Raw genomic sequence first — 20,452 nt, 5'->3', positions numbered from 1 at the left:
CAAGTCCTTTGCTGTCTCTGACAGAATTACAATGTCATCGGCAAACCTCAAAATTTTTATTTCTTCTCCATGGATTTAATACCTACTCCAAATTTTTTTTTGTTTCCTTTACTGCTTGCTCAATATACAGATTGAATAGCATCAGGGAGAGGCTACAACCCTGTCTCACTACTTTCCCAACCACTGCTTCCCTTTCATGTCCCTCAACTCTTATAACTGCCATCTGCTTTCTGTACAAATTGTAAATAGCCTTTCGCTCCCTGTATTTTACCCCTGCCACCTTCAGAATTTGAAAGAGAGTATTCCAGTCAGCATTGTCAAAAGCTTTCTCTAAGTCTACAAAAGCTAGAAACGTAGGTTTGCCTTTTCTTAATCTAGCATCTAAGATAAGTTGTAGGGTCAGTATTGCCTCACGTGTTCCAACATTTCTACGGAATCCAAACTTATCTTCCCCGAGGTCGGCATCTGCCAGTTTTTCCATTCGTCTGTAAAGAATTCGCGTTAGTATTTTGTAGCTGTGACTTATTAAACTGGTAGTTCAGTAATTTTCACATCTGTCAACATCTGCTTTCTTTGGGATTATAATTAGTATATTCCTCTTGAAGTCTGAGAGTGTTTCGCCTGTGTCGTACATCTTGCTCACCAGACGGTAGAGTTTTGTCAGGACTGGCTCTCCCTAGGCTGTCAGTAATTCTAATGGAATGTTGTCTACTCCCGTGGCTTTGTTTTGACTTAGGTCTTTCAGTGCTCTGTCGAACTCTTCACGCAGTATCGTATCTGCCATTTCATCTTCATCTACATCCTCTTCCATTTCCATAATATTGTCCTCAAGTACATCGCCCTTGTATAGAGCCTCTGTATACTCCTACCACCTTTCTGCTTTCCCTTCTTTTCTTAGAACTGGGTTTCCATTTGAGCTCTTGATATTCATACAAGTGGTTCTCTTTTCCTCAAAGATCTCTTTAATTTTCCTGTAGGCAGTATCTATCTTACCCCTCGTGAGATAAGCCTCTACATCCTTACATTTGGCCTCTAGCCATCCCTTCTTAGCTATTTTGCACTTCCTGTAGATCTCATTTTTGAGACGTTTGTATTCCTTTTTGCCTGCTTCATTTACTGCATTTTTGTATTTTCTCCTTTCATCAATTAAATTCAGTATCTCTTCTGTTACCCAAGCATTTCTACTAGCCTTCGTCTTTTTACCTACTTGATCCTCTGCTGCCTTCACTACTTCATACCTCAGAGCTACCCATTCTTTTTCTACTGTATTTCTTCCCCCCATTTGTGACAATTGTTCCCTTATGCTCTCGGTGAAACTCTGTACAACCTCTGGTTTAGTCAGTTTATCCAGGTCCCATCTCCTTAAATTCCCACCTTTTTGCAGTTTCTTCAGTTTTAATCTACAGTTCATAACCAATAGATTGTTGTCAGAGTCCACATCAGCCCCTGGAAATGTCTTACAATCTAAAATCTGGTTCCTAAATCTCTGTCTTAACATTATATAGTCTACCTGAAACCTTCTAGTATTTCCAGAGTTCTTCCATGTATACAACCTTCTTTCATGATTTTTGTACCACGTGTTAGCTATGATTAAGTTATGCTCTGTGCAAAATTGTACCAGGCGGCTTCCTCTTTCATTTCTTAGCCCCAATCCATATTCACCTACTACGTTTCCTTCTCTTCCTTTTCCTACTGTCGAATTACAGTCACCCACGACTATTAAATTTTCGTCTCCCTTCACTACCTGAATAATTTCTTTTATCTCATCATACATTTCATAAATTTCTTCATCATCTGCAGAGCTAGTTGGCATATAAACTTGTACTACTGTAGTAGGCGTGGGCTTCATGTCTATCTTGGCCACAATAATGCATTCCTATTCATTATTAAAGCTACTCCTGCATTACCCCTATTTGATTTTGTATTTATAACTCTGTATTCACCTGACCAAAAGTTTTGTTCCTCCTGCCACCGAACTTCACTAATTCCCATTATATCTAACTTTAACCTATCCATTTCCCTTTTTAAATTTTCTAACCTACCTGCCCGATTACGGGATCTGACATTCCACACTCCGATCTGTAGAATGCCAGTTTTCTTTCTCCTGATAACGACGTCCTCTTGAGTAGCCCCCGCCTGAAAATCCGAATGGGGGCTATTTTACCCACGGAATATTTTACCCAAGAGGACGCCATCACCATTTAATCATACAGTAAAGCTGCATGCCCTCGGGAAAAATGACAGCTGTAGTTTCCCCTTGCTTTCAGCCGTTCGCAGTACCACAACAGCAAGGCCGTTTTGGTTAGTGTTACAAGGCCAGATCAGTCATTCATTCAGACTGTTGCCCCTGCAACTACTGAAATGCTGCTACCCCTCTTCAGGAACCACACGTTTGTCTGGCCTCTCAACAGATACCCCTCCATTGTGGTTGCACCTACCGTACGGCTATCTGTATCGTTGAGGCACGCAATCCTCCCCACCAACGGCAAGGTCCATGGTTCATGTAGATATTTGTTGTAAATTATTTGTCAGCAATTGGCAGCACTGGCGCCTTCCCACTGGTAGCTTCCCTTCTCCGACCACTTTATATTGTTGTGTGCTCCAGTATTAATGCGACTGTTCTGTTGTCGAGGTATTTGCTGATTGTTCATTTGATAAACTGCGCCTGTTCCCATTACATTTCAACAGGTAATTTCTTTGATTATCAACATAACTTAGTAAGTAGTAGAAAGCTAATGTAGAATGCAAAATGCTCTTATATTCTTTTAGTAGCGTTTAGTCTTTTTTTTACAGTTGTCTGAATATCAAGTATCAAATTGATACACCGCGCCCGATTGCGTTTTCTATAGGAATTTTATGATTTTAGGTGGGATATACTTCATGATGGCAAGCTACAGTAAGACATTTAACCTCCTCGACCCAAATCATGTTGCAGAAATCCAAAAGATGCTATTCGAAGAGGATGACAATAAATTTCAAGAGGATTTTGAAGACGAAGTGGACACAGATGGTGATGACATAGTTGAAGTCTGGCCGTAAGATTCAGAAACAGAGGCAGACGACAGTGAAGATGACGAGGAAGTACTTGGTGAAAACAGCCATAACTATATGGGAATGGACAAAGAGACAAAATGGAATAAAGTTCCACCATCGCACAGAGTACGATTCAGGGCTCTCAATGTTATTCGGAAGTTACCTGGACCTATAGGTGTGCAAAAGCAGCGAGAACGCCTTTGGAATGCTGGAATTGCCTCATAGATGATGAAATTTTGTCTGTTATAGTTTTGTGTACAAATCAGTACATGGAGAGCGTCCAAGCTTCATTCCAGCGTGAGAAAGACGTAGAACAAATAGACATTACTGAATTGAAGGCCTTCATCGGTCTCTTATTTTTAGCTGGAGTAACAAAAGTAAGAGACAGAGCTTAGAGGATATGTGGGGAACTGATGGGGATGACATTGAGAAATTTCGTCTCGTAATCAATATAAAACGTTTCAAATTCAGTGTCTTAGATTTGACAATCGTGCAACTCGCGAAGAAAGGAGACGATTAGACCAGGTAACAGAGATTCGGGAAATGTTTTCTGTATTTGTACATAACTGGCAGTAATCCTATGCCCTCGGAGACAATGTTACAGTAGATGAGAAACTGGAAGGTGTAGTTTTCGCCAATGTATACCTAGCAAACCAAACAAATACGGGATTAAGATATATGCTCTTGTGGATACCCAAGTATTTTACCTGTATAATTTGGAAATATACGCTGGGTTGCAACCAGAACGATTATATCACGTAAGCAATAAACCTTCCAATGTTGTTCTGTGACTATGTGAATCCATTTATCAGTCAGGTCGAAGTGTGACTGCAGACAACTGGTTTACTGGTACTGGCTTGATAGAAAAGTGACGAAGGAGAAATCTTTCTTTTGATGGAACTATGAAGAAAAACAGGCTAGAGATTCCTCCGGAGTTTTTGCTACCAATAAAGGAAGGGCTGCCAACAGTTCACTTTTTGGCTTCAAGAAAGGATGTACTGTAGTTTCCTAAGTTCCTAGAAAGGGGAAGAGCGTGATCCTAGCATCAAGTTTGCATGACGATAATTCAGTAGATGCTGACAGTGGAGATCAATTAAAGCCATCGATTGTAGCAATTTATAATAGCACCAAAGGTGGAGTCGACACTATGGATAAGTTGACCTCTTCGTACAATGTTACAACAAGCGTGCGCCATTGGCCCACGGTTATATTTTTTGCAGTGATCAATGTGAGTGGAATCAATGCACAAGTAATCTATTGTGGCAACCATGAGAATTGTATCAGAAGAAAAGGATTCCTGAAACAACTATCTCACGCATTAGTTCTACCTCACTTGGTTCGAAGAAGTTTGGACACCACAGAAGTTCACAGGGATCTTCAACTGAGTCTACAACATTATAGGCCAACGTGTGAATACGAAGCATAAGACGAAAGCAGAAAAGGAGAAAAAACAACTGCAAGCAAGAGGAAAAGGAGTAATACCTGCGCAGTAAAAAAAAGAGTGACAAAATAATGTTGCAAAATGTGTCAAAAACCAATCTGTTTGATGCACATTGAACTTTTTTTGTTCTGACTGTGGTAAAAATCCTCATATGTTACCACAGTCCAAAAGTGACGATAACACAACTGAATAAGTAACGGTACCATTGTTATTGTGTTACAATGTCCTCTTTGCCTTTCTGTAAAGATATTTGTCATTTATAATGAGCTTAATTAGTGAAATGTAATAAAGAAGCAAGTGAAAAAAGGCGATGTTATCATTTGTTACCACAGTCCAACACTGACGAAAAGAAATCTGAATGAAAACTATTTCTATTGCTGTTGTGCTCTTTTGTCTTCTCTGTCTTTCTTTAAATATATTTTTTATTTATTGTGTGTTTTGTTAATGAAATTCAATAAATAATCAGGTGAATAAGCGATATGATAAATTTGATACACCCTGCCCGATCTCGTTGCGAAAAACACCGCGAGCAGTAGGTTAATCAATAACGATGCGCGATTTTGTAAACATCTTATGACATCGCCACAATGTTGCCTGAGCTCTATAGACTGTTTCCGCCTGCAGCCATTAGTGCTTCGCAGCTGAAAGTGGGCAACAGCGCTGGAAGCTGGCAGGGATCTTCTTAGACTGTCTGATTATAGTTCTGAATCTACGTCTACATCTACATGGATAGTGGTTCACAATCCCACAACAAGTTACAGCAGTCCACTCACCCCATTACCGCCCCATACCATGAGACTTAACTGCTAAGGTTATCAGTCCATAAGCTTAAACACTACTTAACCTAAATTATCCTAAGGACAAACACACACAACCATGCCCGAGGGAGGACTCGAACCTCCGCCGGGACCAGCCGCACAGTCCCTGACTGCAGCGCCCAAGACCGCTCGGCTAATCCCGCGCGGCGCCCCATATCGAAACCAGGAGTATTGTGCGGTTTGGCTCCAGTGGACCCCCCCCCCCCCCCTCGGGAACGTCTTACACGAGACGAGTGTTTGCGTGGTAGAGTAATTTTGGTATACGCGTACGTGGAGACAGTGTTTGCGCAGCAACCGCCAACAGTGTAACTGAGGTGGAATAAGAGGAACCAGCCCGCATTCGCCGAGGCAGATGGAAAGCCGCCTTAAAAACCATCCACAGACGGGACAGCACACCGAACCTCGACACTAATTCGACGGGCGAATTCGTGCTGTTGGCCGGCACGCCTTAATGCCCGGAAAGCAGTACGTTAGACCGTACGGCTAACCGGGTGGGCTTGCGTACTTTACATTTGTCTCAGGTGTAGAAGTATCTATTCTCTGGACCTGCTGACATATCAGGTATCTGTTGAATGGTTAACTGACATAACTCGAAAAGCATAGAATAAGGAAAATTGTAAATTTCTGACGGGATGTAGTAACGGAAATAATAATAATGTAGTGTAACTTTGAAATGGGTTCAGTAAACCGAAACTATATACTATAGAATTATGAAACAAAAAAGATCCATATTGGTCATATCATATGACCAAAAATATTTGTGACTTAATACAGTGTGCAATTATACAGGGAGAACATTAATAAAACAGACGAAATACAGCGACGTACTCGTGACCGGAAATGGAGGAAAAGAAGTCCTATGAACATGTGTCCGGAAATGGACGGTGTGTGTGCGACGACAACAAATCGTCCCAGAATACAGTTCAGAACTCTATCGCATCCACCTCAAAACATAAGTTCAAAGTGGCCTCCAAGGGATGCAATGTCATGTGGGGTAGACATAATCGCACTTTGGCTTAAATCATGTTGGCGGGCCACCTGCCTGGAGCTTGTTCGTCTCAGTGCCTTCTAGAACCCGGTCCTCCAAACCTGACGGACGCACAGTCCTCAGCCTCCCTGCACGTTCGTTTGTCTGTAAGGACCCATGATAGCACAAACGCTATAAATGGGCTTTAAATGTTGCGTGATGGGGTTAGTGTCCATGAGGGTACTTGTTTAGGTGCTGTTTCTCGACCGTTTCCATCTGATTGCCTGTATACAAACACCATCTCGGTTTGCTCTCCATATGAATACCGGACGATTCTGCTGCTTGCAGTTAGCTGCGTCAATTACATAGCCTGAAACACACAGCACGTGGTCGAGGAAGTGTCATTCGTCAGCGTGGCAACGATGCATTTCGGAATACATCTTCGTAGGACCTTCTTTCCTCTATTCCCAGTCAGTAAACCGCCCCTGCAGTTTGTCGGTTTTATTAATGTTCACCATGTATATGTAAACCTCTGCAGAGAATGATCAAAGGCAAACTTTGGGACGAAATTATTGGAAGAAGGGAGGAGTGTTGGCCGAGCGGTTCTAGCCGCTACAGTCTGGAACCGCGCGCGACCCCTACGGTCGCAGGTTCGAATCCTGCCTCGGGCATGGATGTGTGTGATGTCCTTAGGTTAGTTAGGTTTAAGTAGTTCTAAGTTCTAGGGGACTGATGACCTCAGATGTTAAGTCCCATGGTTCTCAGAGCCAATTGAACCATTTGAGGAGTGTTGCGCTGCAGAAAAAATTCAGAGTATAAGCCTAATTTTTTTCAAAGTACTACCACACAAGCTCAGAGCGGAGGAAGCCAGCTCAGGGTCAGTGTGCCAATTGGAATGTCCACACGGCGTACTGTCCATGTAGCGGAAGACAGGGTACCAGGTGAGCATTGCTACACAATCCCCCAACGAGGGTAGCAAAAGGGTAAACGCTACAATACGACGTAGCAGGGCAGTATGACGTAGCACTCTCTAACTTCAAGCGCCAGAGCGCCACTGCAATAGTCAAACGTTGCTGAAAGTCCCGAGTTCGGCGAGCCAGAATAATTATTGAACCACTACGGGCACAGGCAAATAACACTCACGAGACCAATAATCGAGGGCCGTCCGCCCCCGGTAGCTGTGCAGTCAGTGCGACAGAATGTCAATCGCAAGGGCCCGGGTTCGATTCCCGGCTGAGTCAGAGACTTTCTCCACTCAGGGATTGGGTGTTGTGTTGTCCTAATCATCATCATTTCATCCCCATCGACGCGCAAGTCGCAGAAGTGGCGTCAAATCGAAAGAGTTGCACTCGGCGAATGGTCTACCCGACGGGAGGTCCTAGTCACACGACATTTATTTATTTTATCGAGGGCAAGTACGAGCATGCACCCGGAGCCACCGTGTCATGGGCGTGGGCTCGGTTCTTCAAATGACGGAGCATTCGGAGGTCAAAGAAACATCCGGTCGTACCACCATTCTGTACGTGTTGCCAGAAGAGATAGAATGATGATCTATTGAGTTTGACTGGCATGCTGCCAGCACTCCTCCCATTGACGGTCACCGCGGATGACCTGCAAACTGTCATCTGCACACTGTCCAGGTGTTGCGCATTTGCACAGCCACCTGGCCAACTCGTGAACATCTACTGCAGTCTTAGTGAAACCATGGTGGACGATCAGGGTCTAGGCCTCACAACTGACGTCCTGGACCATACAGTCGGCTATTCTCACCTGAGCGCATGACGTGCTGTCTGTGAGAGCGCTGAGGTGTAAGGGCCGCACTGTAACGCAGAAACAGGGGCGGGCGGCGTTCAGCTGTCCCCACTGCCGCCTCCACAACACGGCTGCCGCTCATTTTGACCTGCAGCTCCGATGTCACAGCCCACTGACCGAGCTCAGAAGCACTTCCTTGCAGCTCGCACTGATGCCCGACCGCAGTCTGACACACTGAGACAACCTTATAACTCTGTTAACTCATCCACGCAAATACACGCTGTTACAGATACCCCTGTGTCACTAACGCATCTGTGCGTAGTGTGGACCACTCTCTCACACTCCATACTCGGCCTCCTGCACATAAAGTGACCCCAACTCCCTCAGTCGCAACATATGTCTGCAATGTAGTACCTGATCGCTTGTCTTACCGCTGTAAAACCTATATCACTATTGTTTGACTATTGAGTGCTAGAGCCTATGCAGTTACACAGCCAGTTAATCTCTATATTCGCGCCGATAATATGAAATACACTTCGACGTAATCATCAGTCCCAAGAACAAATGGCTACCGAAGTTCAGGACGCGATTAAAAACTGATTAGTATAATACTATTATCACAGTCTGAGGGAAACCGACTCTAGAAGAAAATAGATACGAAGGAGCTCTTTAAATTAGTTGAGAAAGGAAACTGAGGAAAACTGACAACATGAGCATTGCTTTTATGGTTTCAGCAAGATCCCGAACCATCCTAGGAGCTAAATTTATTAGTCCGAATGAAACAATTCATTCGTTATAGACAGAAAAGGTTATATGCAGAGAGGGCAGGTTTGGCTTGAGTAAAGTACTGCATTAAAGCCAGATGCGGATAAGGACAACCTGTCATTGAAAAACGTTACCGGGAAGAAGAAGAGGGTTGCAGTATAGGGCAGAATTACTTATTACAGTTTAAAATTGTGCCAGTTAAATCAAAAAGTACTGACGTCGCCAAAAAGAAGTAGCCTTAATAGAAAGTCCATGGAGGGTGGCGTGCCAGTCATTATGTTAGCCGGTTGTGTGAATCTGCGTCACTTCCCTATTGCGCGGCAGCGTACTGCACGACAAGCGGACCACCGAATTGTACGGGATGGTACCGAAATGTTCTGGTAACGTTGACGTTGGGTTGTTGTTGTTGCGGTCTTCAGTCCAGAGACTGGTTTGATGTAGCTCTCCATGCTACTCTATCCTGTGCAAGCTTCTTCATCCCCCAGTACCTACTGCAACCTACATCCTTCTGAATCTGTTTAGTGTGTTCATCTCTTGGTCTCCCTCTACGATTTTTACCCTCCACGCTGCCCTCCAATACTAAATTGGTGATCCCTTGATGCCTCAGAATAACCCCTACCAACTGATCCCTTCTTCTAGTCAAGTTGTGCCACAAATTTCTCTTCTCTCCAATTCTATTCAATACCTTCTCATTAGTTATGTGATCTACCCATCTAATCTTCAATATTCTTCTGAAGCACCACGTTTCGAAAGCTTCTATTCTCTTCTTGTCTAAATTATTTATCGTCCACGTTTCAATTCCATACATGGCTACACTCCATACAAATACTTTCAGAAACGACTTCCTGTCACTTAAATTTATACTCGATGCTAACAAACCTCTCTTCTTCAGAAACGCTTTGCTTGCCACTGTCAGTCTACATTTTATATCCTCTCTACTTCGACCATCATCAGTTAATTTGCTCCCCAAATAGCAAAACTCATTTACTACTTTAAGCGTCTCATTTCTTAATCAGATTCCCTCAGCATCACCCGATTTAATTCGACTACATTCCATTATCCTCGTTTTGCTTTTGTTGATGTTCATCTTATATCGTAATGTTGGGTTAGCAGCGGCCAAAGTAGACATCTGTTTTATACCTCTTGGAGCACGGCTTGGTGACCAGTATTTGAAAGACGGGTTAAATGACTGGTGTGTCTACATAGTTAAAAGCCGCTCTGATCACTGGACAGGAAACCTTTCGAAATTTTGGTGAATTTAAGAGCTGCTCTCGGAAACTTGTGAGGCACTTGATGATCCTTCGTTACTTAACCATAGATTGCACTTAGGCTGCTAGGAATTAAAGTTGCGATTGTGTATTACTGTGGCCTCCTTCAAGAGCACGCTCAGCAAATGAGAACTCCTGACCTTTTACTGAATTCAGCTCAGTAATTTCACCCGTTAACTTTTTCTCAACTGCGACTGATAATGACGCTTTCTAAGAACGCGGATTTAACAGAATTAAAAATAATAGTTCCCCATATAAGTCTTTCTAGCTCAAAGAATATTCCCGAACCATAGAGAACGAAACTTTTGCCAAGTTAGCGAAAAGTAGAATCACGGAAGGAATACCTCTCTTGTATGTCTATCTCGGCCTCACACTTTGTAACTGCTCTAACCTAAGAGATATCTGATGAATGGTACCGATCCTGGAAAACCTCTCAGATGACGAGAGCACAAAACTTCGCAAAGATTCAGCCACTCATTCCTAAGATAACACGGAATTCAAGGCTAAAAATTTCACAGCTTCCTACAATAGCAAGTTTAAACCTTATTATTTTTCGAAGCCTATCTTTCGCGACTGGGAGTCAAACCCTCCCACTGTTTTGTTTTGTTTTGTTTTAGGGCGCAAAAACAACTGGGGTCATACGCGCCCAAGTCAAAACTATAGAATACGAACACAGAGAGGAGGGAAACAACTATACGTCAGTCCCAATGGACAGAACAGGAGACAGCTAAAAACAGGCACGTAGAGAAAGGGCTAAAAAAACGTATAAAAATGGAGGTCCAAAACAAAAAATTAAATGGCCTTCACCACATTGCTTCGGCTGATAAAAAGTAAAAAGCGGTCGACAACCCCCGCGTCATTCGCTAAAACGGCTGATAAATCAGACGGCAAACCAAAGCTGGAACGTAAATTGTTAAAAAGCAGCGAACAGTTAAAATTTGGGCGCAATGCGTACAAAGGGGCAAATGACGATGGTTAAAAGGGCAGTGCCCAATACGCAGTATCACGGACCCTGTCTGACAGCCAGAAATATATGTCTACATGGCAAAATATTTTTCAAGAGACAAACACTAATCTTTAAATTCCAAGGTGTGAAGACTTCGAGCAACAGAAAATGCATTACGTGATTGACTCCACACGTGTGCACCAGCAGCTGATGCCGAAGGAAGAAATCGCCTGCACTCACTTTTGTAATTGGTTATTTGTTCACAGTGGTTGTAAGTGGACTGTTTAGGTTTTTATGTTGGTAACGCCACGTAGCACTCTATATGAAAATCACTGACTGTGCTGTGGTTTGCATTGTTGGAATCTGCTATTGTAGTGTTGGGCAGTTGGCTGTTAACAGCGCGTAGCGTTACGCAGTTGGAGGTGAGCCGCCAGCAGTGGTGGATGTGGGGAGAGAGATGGCGGAATTTTGTGAGCGGACGATCTGGACGTGTGTCCATCAGAAAGAGTAAATTTGTAATATTGGATATCATTGACTGGTATATATATATATATATATATATATATATATATATATATATATATATATATATATATATATATATATATATATAATGACTTTTGAACACTATTAAGGTAAATACATTGTTTGTTCTCTATCAGAATCTTTCATTTGCTAACTATGCCTATCAGTAGTTAGTGCCTTCAGTAGTTTGAATCTTTTATTTAGCTGGCAGTAGTGGCGCTCGCTGTTTTGCAGTACTTCGAGTAACGAAGATTTTTGTGATGTAAGTGATTTGTGAAAGGTATAGGTTAATGTTAGTCAGGGCCGTTCTTTTGTAGGGATTATTGAAAGTCAGATTGCGTTGCGTTAAAAAATTGTGTGTCAGTTTAGTGTTGATCAGAATAGGTAAAGAGCAAAATGTCTGAGTATGTTCAGTTCTGCTCAGCTGTTTGAAAATCAAATAATGTAAGACGTTTATCAGCACAGTAATTCATAAATTTTTCTAAGGGGACGTTTCATGGTCATCCCTAGACCTATTATTTTGTACCTCCAATGATGGACACCATAAAACTTACTACTAGCGAAATACTACTGCCATTTATTAAAATCATCAGCATTAAACTGTTATAACATACAAAAAAGAAAAACTAATAATAACAAGGTATAAGATGAATCTAAACTTAAATGCAATCTCAACAAATGAATACGTAATTTGTAAACGTATTAAATAACAATGTGATTTGTTAAATAGATAGACAGCTATAAGCTAAATAAATACAACAAATAAATAAAAATTGAGTTCCTTTTAACACACATTATTACGAAATTATGTTGACGGCTAATTAATAGTCGATAATTAATGCTTTTCATATTATACACTGTCGGAAGACTCTCTCTAACCTACATTTCATTTTTAGACTGCTAATACGAGGCTTGAACCATGGACCTTGCCGTTGGTGGGGAGGCTTGCGTGCCTCAGCGTTACAGATGGCCGTACCGTAGGTACAACCACAGCGGAGGGGTATCTGTTGAGAGGCCAGACAAACGTGTAGTTCCTGAAGAGGGGCAGCAGCCTTTTCAGTAGTTGCAAGGGCAACAGTCTGGATGATTGACTGATCTGGCCTTGTAACAATAACCAAAACGGCATTGCTGTGCTGGTACTGCGAACGGCTGAAAGCAAGGGGAAACTACGGCCATAATTTTTCCCGAGGGCATGCAGCTTTACTGTATGATTAAATTATGATGGCGTCCTCTTGGGTAAAATATTCCGGAGGTAAAATAGTCCCCCATTCGGATCTCCGGGCGGGGACTACTCAAGAGGATGTCGTTATCAGAAGAAAGAAAACTGGCGTCCTATGGATCGGAGCGTGGAATGTCAGATCCCTTAATCGGGCAGGTAGGTTAGAAAATTTAAAAAGGGAAATGGATAGGTTAAAGTTAGATGTAGTGGGAATTAGTGAAGTTCGGTGGCAGGAGGAACAAGACTTCTGGTCAGGTGACTACAGGGTTATAAACACAAAGTCAAATAGGGGTAATGCAGGAGTAGGTTTAATAATGAATAGGAAAATAGGAATGCTGGTAAGCTACTACAAACAGCATAGTGAACGCATTATTGTGGCCAAGATAGACACGAAGCCCACGCCTACTACAGTAGTACAAGTTTATATGCCAACTAGCTCTGCAGATGACAAAGAAATTGAAGAAATGTATGATGATATAAAAGAAATTATTCAGGTAGTGAAGGGAGACGAAAATTTAATAGTCATGGGTGACTGGAATTCGAGTGTAGGAAAAGGAAGAGAAGGAAACGTAGTAGGTGAATATGGATTGGGGCTAAGAAATGAAAGAGGAAGCCGCCTGGTAGAATTTTGCACAGAGCACAACTTAATTATAGCTAACACTTGGTTTAAGAATCATGATAGAAGGTTGTATACATGGAAGAACCCTGGAGATACTAAAAGGTATCAGATAGATTATATAATGGTAAGACAGAGATTTAGGAACCAGGTTTTAAATTGTAAGACATTTCCAGGGACAGATGTGGACTCTGACCACAATCTATTGGTTACGACCTGTAGATTAAAACTGAAGAAACTGCAAAAAGGTGGGAATTTAAGGAGATGGGACCTGCATAAACTGAAAGAACCAGAGGTTGTACAGAGTTTTAGGGAGAGCATGAGGGAACAATTGACAGGAATGGGGGAAAGAAATACAGTAGAAGAAGAATGGGTAGCTTTGAGGGATGAAGTAGTGAAGGCAGCAGTTGATCAAGTAGGTAAAAAGACCAGGGCTCTTAGAAATCCTTGGGTAACAGAAGAAATATTGAATTTAATTGATGAAAGGAGAAAATATAAAAATGCAGTTAATGAAGCAGGCAAAAAGGAATACAAACGTCTCAAAAATGAGATCGACAGGAAGTGCAAAATGGCTAAGCAGGGATGGCTAGAGGACAAATGTAAGGATGTAGAGGCTTATCTCACTAGGGGTAAGATAGATACTGCCTACAGGAAAATTAAAGAGACCTTTGGAGATAAGAGAACCACTTGTATGAACATCAAGAGCTCAGATGGAAACCCAGTTCTAAGCAAAGAAGGGAAAGCAGAAAGGTGGAAGGAGTATATAGATGGTCTATACAAGGGCGATGTACTTGAGGACAATATTATGGAAATGGAAGAGGATGTAGATGAAGATGAAATGGGAGATACGATACTGCGTGAAGAGTTTGACAGAGCACTGAAAGACCTGAGTCGAAACAAGGCCCCCGGAGTAGACAACATTCCATTGGAACTACTGACGGCCTTGGGAGAGCCAGTCCTGACAAAACTCTACCATCTGGTGAGCAAGATGTATGAAACAGGCGAAATACCCTCAGACTTCAAGAAGAGTATAAGAATTCCAATCCCAAAGAAAGCAGGTGTTGACAGATGTGAAAATTACCGAAGAATCAGTTTAATACGCCACAGCTGCAAAATACTAGCACGTATTCTTTACAGACGAATGGAAAAACTAGTAGAAGCCGACCTCGGGGAAGATCAGTTTGGATTCCGTAGAAATACTGGAACACGTGAGGCAATACTGACCTTACGACTTATCTTAGAAGAAAGATTAAGGAAAGGCAAACCTACGTTTCTAGCATTTGTAGACTTAGAGAAAGCTTTTGACAATGTTGACTGGAACACTCTCTTTCAAATTCTAAAGGTGGCAGGGGTAAAATACAGGGAGCGAAAGGCTATTTACAATTTGTACAGAAACCAGATGGCAGTTATAAGAGTCGAGGGACATGAAAGGGAAGCAGTGGTTGGGAAGGGAGTGAGACAGGGTTGTAGCCTCTCCCCGATGTTATTCAATCTGTATATTGAGCAAGCAGTAAAGGAAACAAAAGAAAAATTCGGAGTGGGTATTAAAATCCATGGAGAAGAAATAAAAACCTTGAGGTTTGCCGTTGACATTGTAATTCTGTCAGAGACAGCAAAGGACCTGGAAGAGTAGTTCAACGGAATGGACAGTGTCTTGAAAGGAGGATATAAGATGAACATCAACGAAAGCAAAACGAGGATAATGGAATGTAGTCGAATTAAGTCGGGTGATGCTGAGGGAATTAGATTAGGAAATGAGACACTTAAAGTAGTAAAGGAGTTTTGCTATTTGGGGAGCAAAATAACTGATGATGGTCGAAGTAGAGAGGATATAAAATGTAGACTGGCAATGGCAAGGAAAGCGTTTCTGAAGAAGAGAAATTTGTTAACATCGAGTGTAGATTTAAGTGTCAGGAAGTCATTTCTGAAAGTATTTGTGTGGAGTGTAGCCATGTATGGAAGTGAAACATGGATGGTAAATAGTTTGGACAAGAAGAGAATAGAAGCTTTCGAAATGTGGTGCTACAGAAGAATGCTGAAGATTAGATGGGTAGATCACATAAATAATGAGGAAGTATTGAATAGGATTGGGGAGAAGAGAAGTTTGTGGCACAACTTGACCAGAAGAAGGGATCGGTTGGTAGGACATGTTCTGAGGCATCAAGGGATCACCAATTTAATATTGGAGGGCAGCGTGGAGGGTAATAATCGTAGGGGGAGACCAAGAGATGAATACACTAAGCAGATTCAGAAGGATGTAGGTTGCAGTAGGTACTGGGAGATGAAGAAGCTTACACAGGATAGAGTAGCATGGAGAGCTGCATCAAACCAGTCTCAGGACTGAAGACCACAACAACAACAACAACAATACGAGGCTGCAGAAATTTAACTGCAGTAATTTTACTGATTAATTTTAAGGAGGTCAGATATGCAGGCTTCTGTACAATAAGCTTCTTCTGTGACAGAAAAAAATTCCTTGGGAGTGCCTAGACACCTTCAACATGACGAATCGTAGGCACTTTCTCCCTCTGGGCTGAAGTGATATCCAGGTGTAATATTTCCTGAAAGATGGCCAAAGCGATCACTAACCTTGGCTACAAAAGACACTGAATCATACACAATTAGATTTTTGTATTATAGAGATGAATAAAATCCACAGTTGAAACAATCAAAACACACTAAATGGCCGTTAGTATTAATGACAGCACTCTCCCCTGTGCTAAAGCGTCAAAATGAAAAATATTTATCTGTACTGAGAGAACCGAAATATGAACTGAACTCAATAGTGGAATTTACGAAAGTTTTAATTTCAAATGACGAATTTCATACGTTTGTTTCTCAATTAATAATCACATCAGTAAGTTATTTGGATGCTTTTGATAATCGTTTATAAAAAGATGTAACTATAGACTTGACTGGAAATTGGATACGTATTTACAGGAAACTGTTTCTTCTCAAAATTTTCAATGTTATAACAAATATTTACTGTCTTACTTGTTAATGATTTCAGATAAAGACAAATCAGAGAAGTATCCGGATGGGAGTGCTATATTCATGCGTTTGCCGCATAAATAGCTTTTAAGACCGATGGAGAATAACAATGAGACCATTATTATTGTTCCCGTTTTTTACTGAAGCAGCGCTGCTTTATCACTGTACTTCAGGTACCAATATTTGTACAGCGATGTATACTATTCGAAGTTCACGCCTTTCTACTGCACGAAATTTATACAATAAATTGTCAAAGAACAAATAAATAAATCAATGTGTTGTGTCAATTACATGTAATAAAACACTACATTTCAGCAACATGAAATTCTGGTCCTTCACTCTTCCTATGCAAATTTTCAGTCGCATAATGAGCATAACACGACTTTACTGCTAGTGACAGCAGCAAATCGAATACATCAGCACACGTTTTTCACTGTCAGTATGCCTCCGTTGTACACAGCAAGTACAAATCGTCTCTTTGATTAGTGAGTCACACTGTCAGGTAAACCTTACACCTGCTCGTGGGATCATGAGCTTCTCTTAAAAATGTGCAGCATTGCGTCTTCTGTCATTCTTCGCTCTTATAATTGCATTTCTTTGAAAATACACGACCATCAGGGATGCCAACACTGAGTGTTCATTTACTGTGAGTACGCCGCAATTACAGCTTATCTAACAACCGTACTACAATCCCTATTACATAATTATACAAGATGTTACAACTCTGCGCTCCAGAGGAGACATATTAACTAAACTATGTATGCGCACTCCATTGTCACAATGTTTATTGTGGTGCATGGAAATATCATAAAAAGATAACTCACATTCGCTGGAGTAATTGAATTGTTTCTATAAAACAAGCTAAGAAAACAACGATAAAAACTGCCACAAATATTTTGTTTGGTTACTGTTCTCTTACAGCATAATTCACATTTCTGTTTACCTTGGTGTACCGGTACTTGGTAAGTTCGTGCACTATAGGCCTCTCTCTTTTATATCGTATTGATATTTTGCATTTCAGATCACTTCCATTTCATCTAGAAAAACCATTCTTACTCATATGCAATAACAAGCTAAAACGATTTATACAATGGATGTGCTATTTGCAGCTTGGACGTCGCCAGTATTTTTTCACAGTGAACTGGACATGCACCGTAATGAATAAAAAAGCTTTTCCCTCAACAATATTTACAGACAAATGCCAATGGAATTACTTCCAGTTGTTCGAATTAAGAAGTAAGATCAAGGTATGATTTAATCATAAGGTGAAAATTCAACAAGAAACGTTTACTTCTCATCCATACAATGGTTTCCATGACTCATTATACATAACTACCAGTTTTTAAAATTTTTCAGTGGCACAAAATGAGGTTTTGCTTGAAAACAGTATCACCTCTATGGGAAAATGAAAAAAAGAGTATACCAACAATTGAACGTATTTCGTGTTCATTTCACTATGATATTATTGACATGTTAACGTCAGTAAACAGCGCAAACGTATGTTGTTACTACTGACGCCTGAGAGTATCGTCACTGATGGGAATTCTAATGGCAGTATTGCCCCAGCAGAAAACCGATTTTGCTTAAAATTGTGCTGATTCACAATAATTGTGTGAAATGTAATCACGAGTTTAATCTCAGACCACTGACAAATGTAACGATGCACGAAGTATGAGAAAGTATTTTTTCTTAAATTACTCATTTTACTGCACATTTCTTCCACGAATACCTTTCAGAAATAAGACATTCAGGATTGAAATGATATGTTTTTCTTTGGGAACAGCATTAAACCTCCTACTCAAGTACGAATAGACACATACATCTGTCATAAAACGTCACGGGTACCCCTCGAAATACACGAACTTATCAATGAAAGAAGAAAATTCTGGAATGTAGAGATCAGATGAAAAGCTAGCAGTGCAGCTATTTTAGTAAATTCAACAAGAGGGATAAGAAGCAAAGTCACAGTGAATGAGAGTGACATCTAAACAGGTTGTACAAGAGAAAGTCGTAGAAGAAAACTGATGCTATTTGTCAGAAGAGAGAGTAGATGGATGACAGACGCTTAAAAATATGTTCTGTACAAAAGATATTGTGCATTTTCACAGAATAGGTCTAAACGGCTGAACTGGAAGGGATGTATGCTCCAGCAATGGGGTCAGAGTGTGGTGGAAGAAGCAATCATTTTCGTATGAAAGGAACAGCTGTAATTATGAAACATCTTAAAAGATACTAAAATCAAAGGGAAGACTGAAAGCCAGAAGGCTGATGCCAAAATCTAGAAGGTAGGAGAGCTATAATCCAACACCCAGCAAAATATCGCCTGTACGCTGCTAAACAAGGCAAGAGCAGATTAACGTCAGAACTGCCAGCTAATCGTGACCACATCAGTTGGACGCTAGACGACTGGAAAACCATGGCCTCGTCAGATGAGTCCCGATTTCAGATAGTAAGAGCCAATGGTATGGTTCGAGTGTGGCGCACACTCCAAGTTGTCAACAAGGCTCTCTGCAAGCTGGTGGCCGCTCCATAATGGTCTGGGCTGTGTTTACATGGAATGGACTGGGACCTATGGTCCAACTGAACCGATCATTGACTGTAAATGGCTATTTTCGCCTACTTGGGGACCATTTACAGCCGTTCATGTTCCCACACAACGAAGGAATTTTTATAGATGACAATGCGCCACAATTGTTCGCGATTGGTTTGAAGAAAATTCTGGACAGATCCCCCGAGAGAATGATTTGTCACCCATATAGCCCATCACGAATCCACGAATATTTATGGGACATAATCGAGAGGTTAGTTTGTGCACCAAATCCTGCACCGGCAACACTTTTGGGATTACGAACGGCTATAAAGGCAGTATGGCTCAATATTTCTGCAGGGGACTCCCAACGACTTGTTGAGTCGATGCCACGTCAAGCTGCTGCACTAAGTAGGGCGAAAGGAGGTCCGCCACGATGTTAGCAGGTATCCCTTGACTTTTGTCATCTCAGTGTTTGTTACTGTAACAGATATGCAGAGACGAACGGTGAAGAACAGGTTGAAACACTCGTGATAAAACGGGAAATATTATACACGAGGCCGGCCGTGGTGGCCGAGCGGTTCTAGGCGCTTCAGTCCAGAACCGCACGACTGCTACGGTCGCAGGTTCGAATCCTGTCTCGGGCATGGATGTGTGTGCTGTCCTTAGGTTAGTTAGATTTAAGTAGTTCTAAGTTCTAGGGGACTGATGACCTCAGATATTAAGTCCCATAGTGCTCAGAGCCATTTGAACCATTATACACAAAATATACTGTACCATGAGACAAAATCCTATATACACATTAGGGACCAATGAAAATGATTTGTTAGGTAAATATCGTCCCCTTATGATCGATCTGCAAAACGGATTATGATGTAGCCAACTGAAATCTTTATTTTCCTTTTTACTGCTCTACCCGTTTGACGAAGTCTCAATTGCGACCAGCTCCATTAGATTACAACCTTACTACTCTTGTTTTGCTGCAACTGGACGGATAGTTTCTTCTTGCAGATTCCAGAGGAAAGAATCTTATTTTGCTTTGCACAGTCGATGAACCTTGCAAATTTAGCGATGAGGATGAGTTATAACCTGATAATCTTTAAACTACTCCATTACAGGAAGAAAGCGAAGCGGAAACCGATTGACGAGCGTACCTTCAGACGCCATGGTGCGATGAGCCTCTGAGCTTGCAAGATGAACTGAACAGTGGGGAGCCAGAACTGAAGACGAACATCCAGTGGCAGAGCAAAGTGGCGCGCTCGTGTCTAATCTCTAGAAATGATTTGCAAGGGTCTGTTCTCTTCCGTTGAACATTACTCCTTAAGTCGTCGCCATAAATAACCGGGATCAGAGCCCGTCAGCCACGGCCTAGACAGATATGCACAAACGCGGGCGACTTCGCACCCTTCTCTACTGATGAAACGCCTTGCCAAGTGGAGCACTGCCTAAGACATTGGGCTCTCTTTGGGAGCAGTAGAGTTCAAACCCAGTCACGTAATCCTCATTTACCTTTTCTACGGTTTCGCTATGTGGCTTTGGGTGAATGGCCGGCTGGTTCAGCCACTTTTCCCCACCTGCATGAAA

General features: G+C 41.7%; 1 protein-coding gene across 1 annotated transcript in view; it reads right to left on the bottom strand.

Moving 5' to 3' along the window:
- Nucleotides 1–20,073, bottom strand: part of LOC126147842 (sialin-like) — a 119,016-nt gene extending 98,943 nt beyond the window's left edge. Inside the window, exon 1 of the mRNA XM_049915720.1 lies at nt 20,023–20,073. Within this exon, the coding sequence (XP_049771677.1) occupies nt 20,023–20,035 (13 nt within the window). The 5' untranslated portion in view covers nt 20,036–20,073. The remainder of the gene's footprint in view (nt 1–20,022) is intronic.
- Nucleotides 20,074–20,452: the final 379 nt, after the last annotated feature.

This window comes from Schistocerca cancellata, chromosome 2, assembly GCF_023864275.1.
Source record: "Schistocerca cancellata isolate TAMUIC-IGC-003103 chromosome 2, iqSchCanc2.1, whole genome shotgun sequence".
In the NCBI taxonomy this organism is placed as follows: domain Eukaryota; kingdom Metazoa; phylum Arthropoda; class Insecta; order Orthoptera; family Acrididae; genus Schistocerca; species Schistocerca cancellata.
This window is presented reverse-complemented; position numbering and strand designations above follow the sequence as displayed.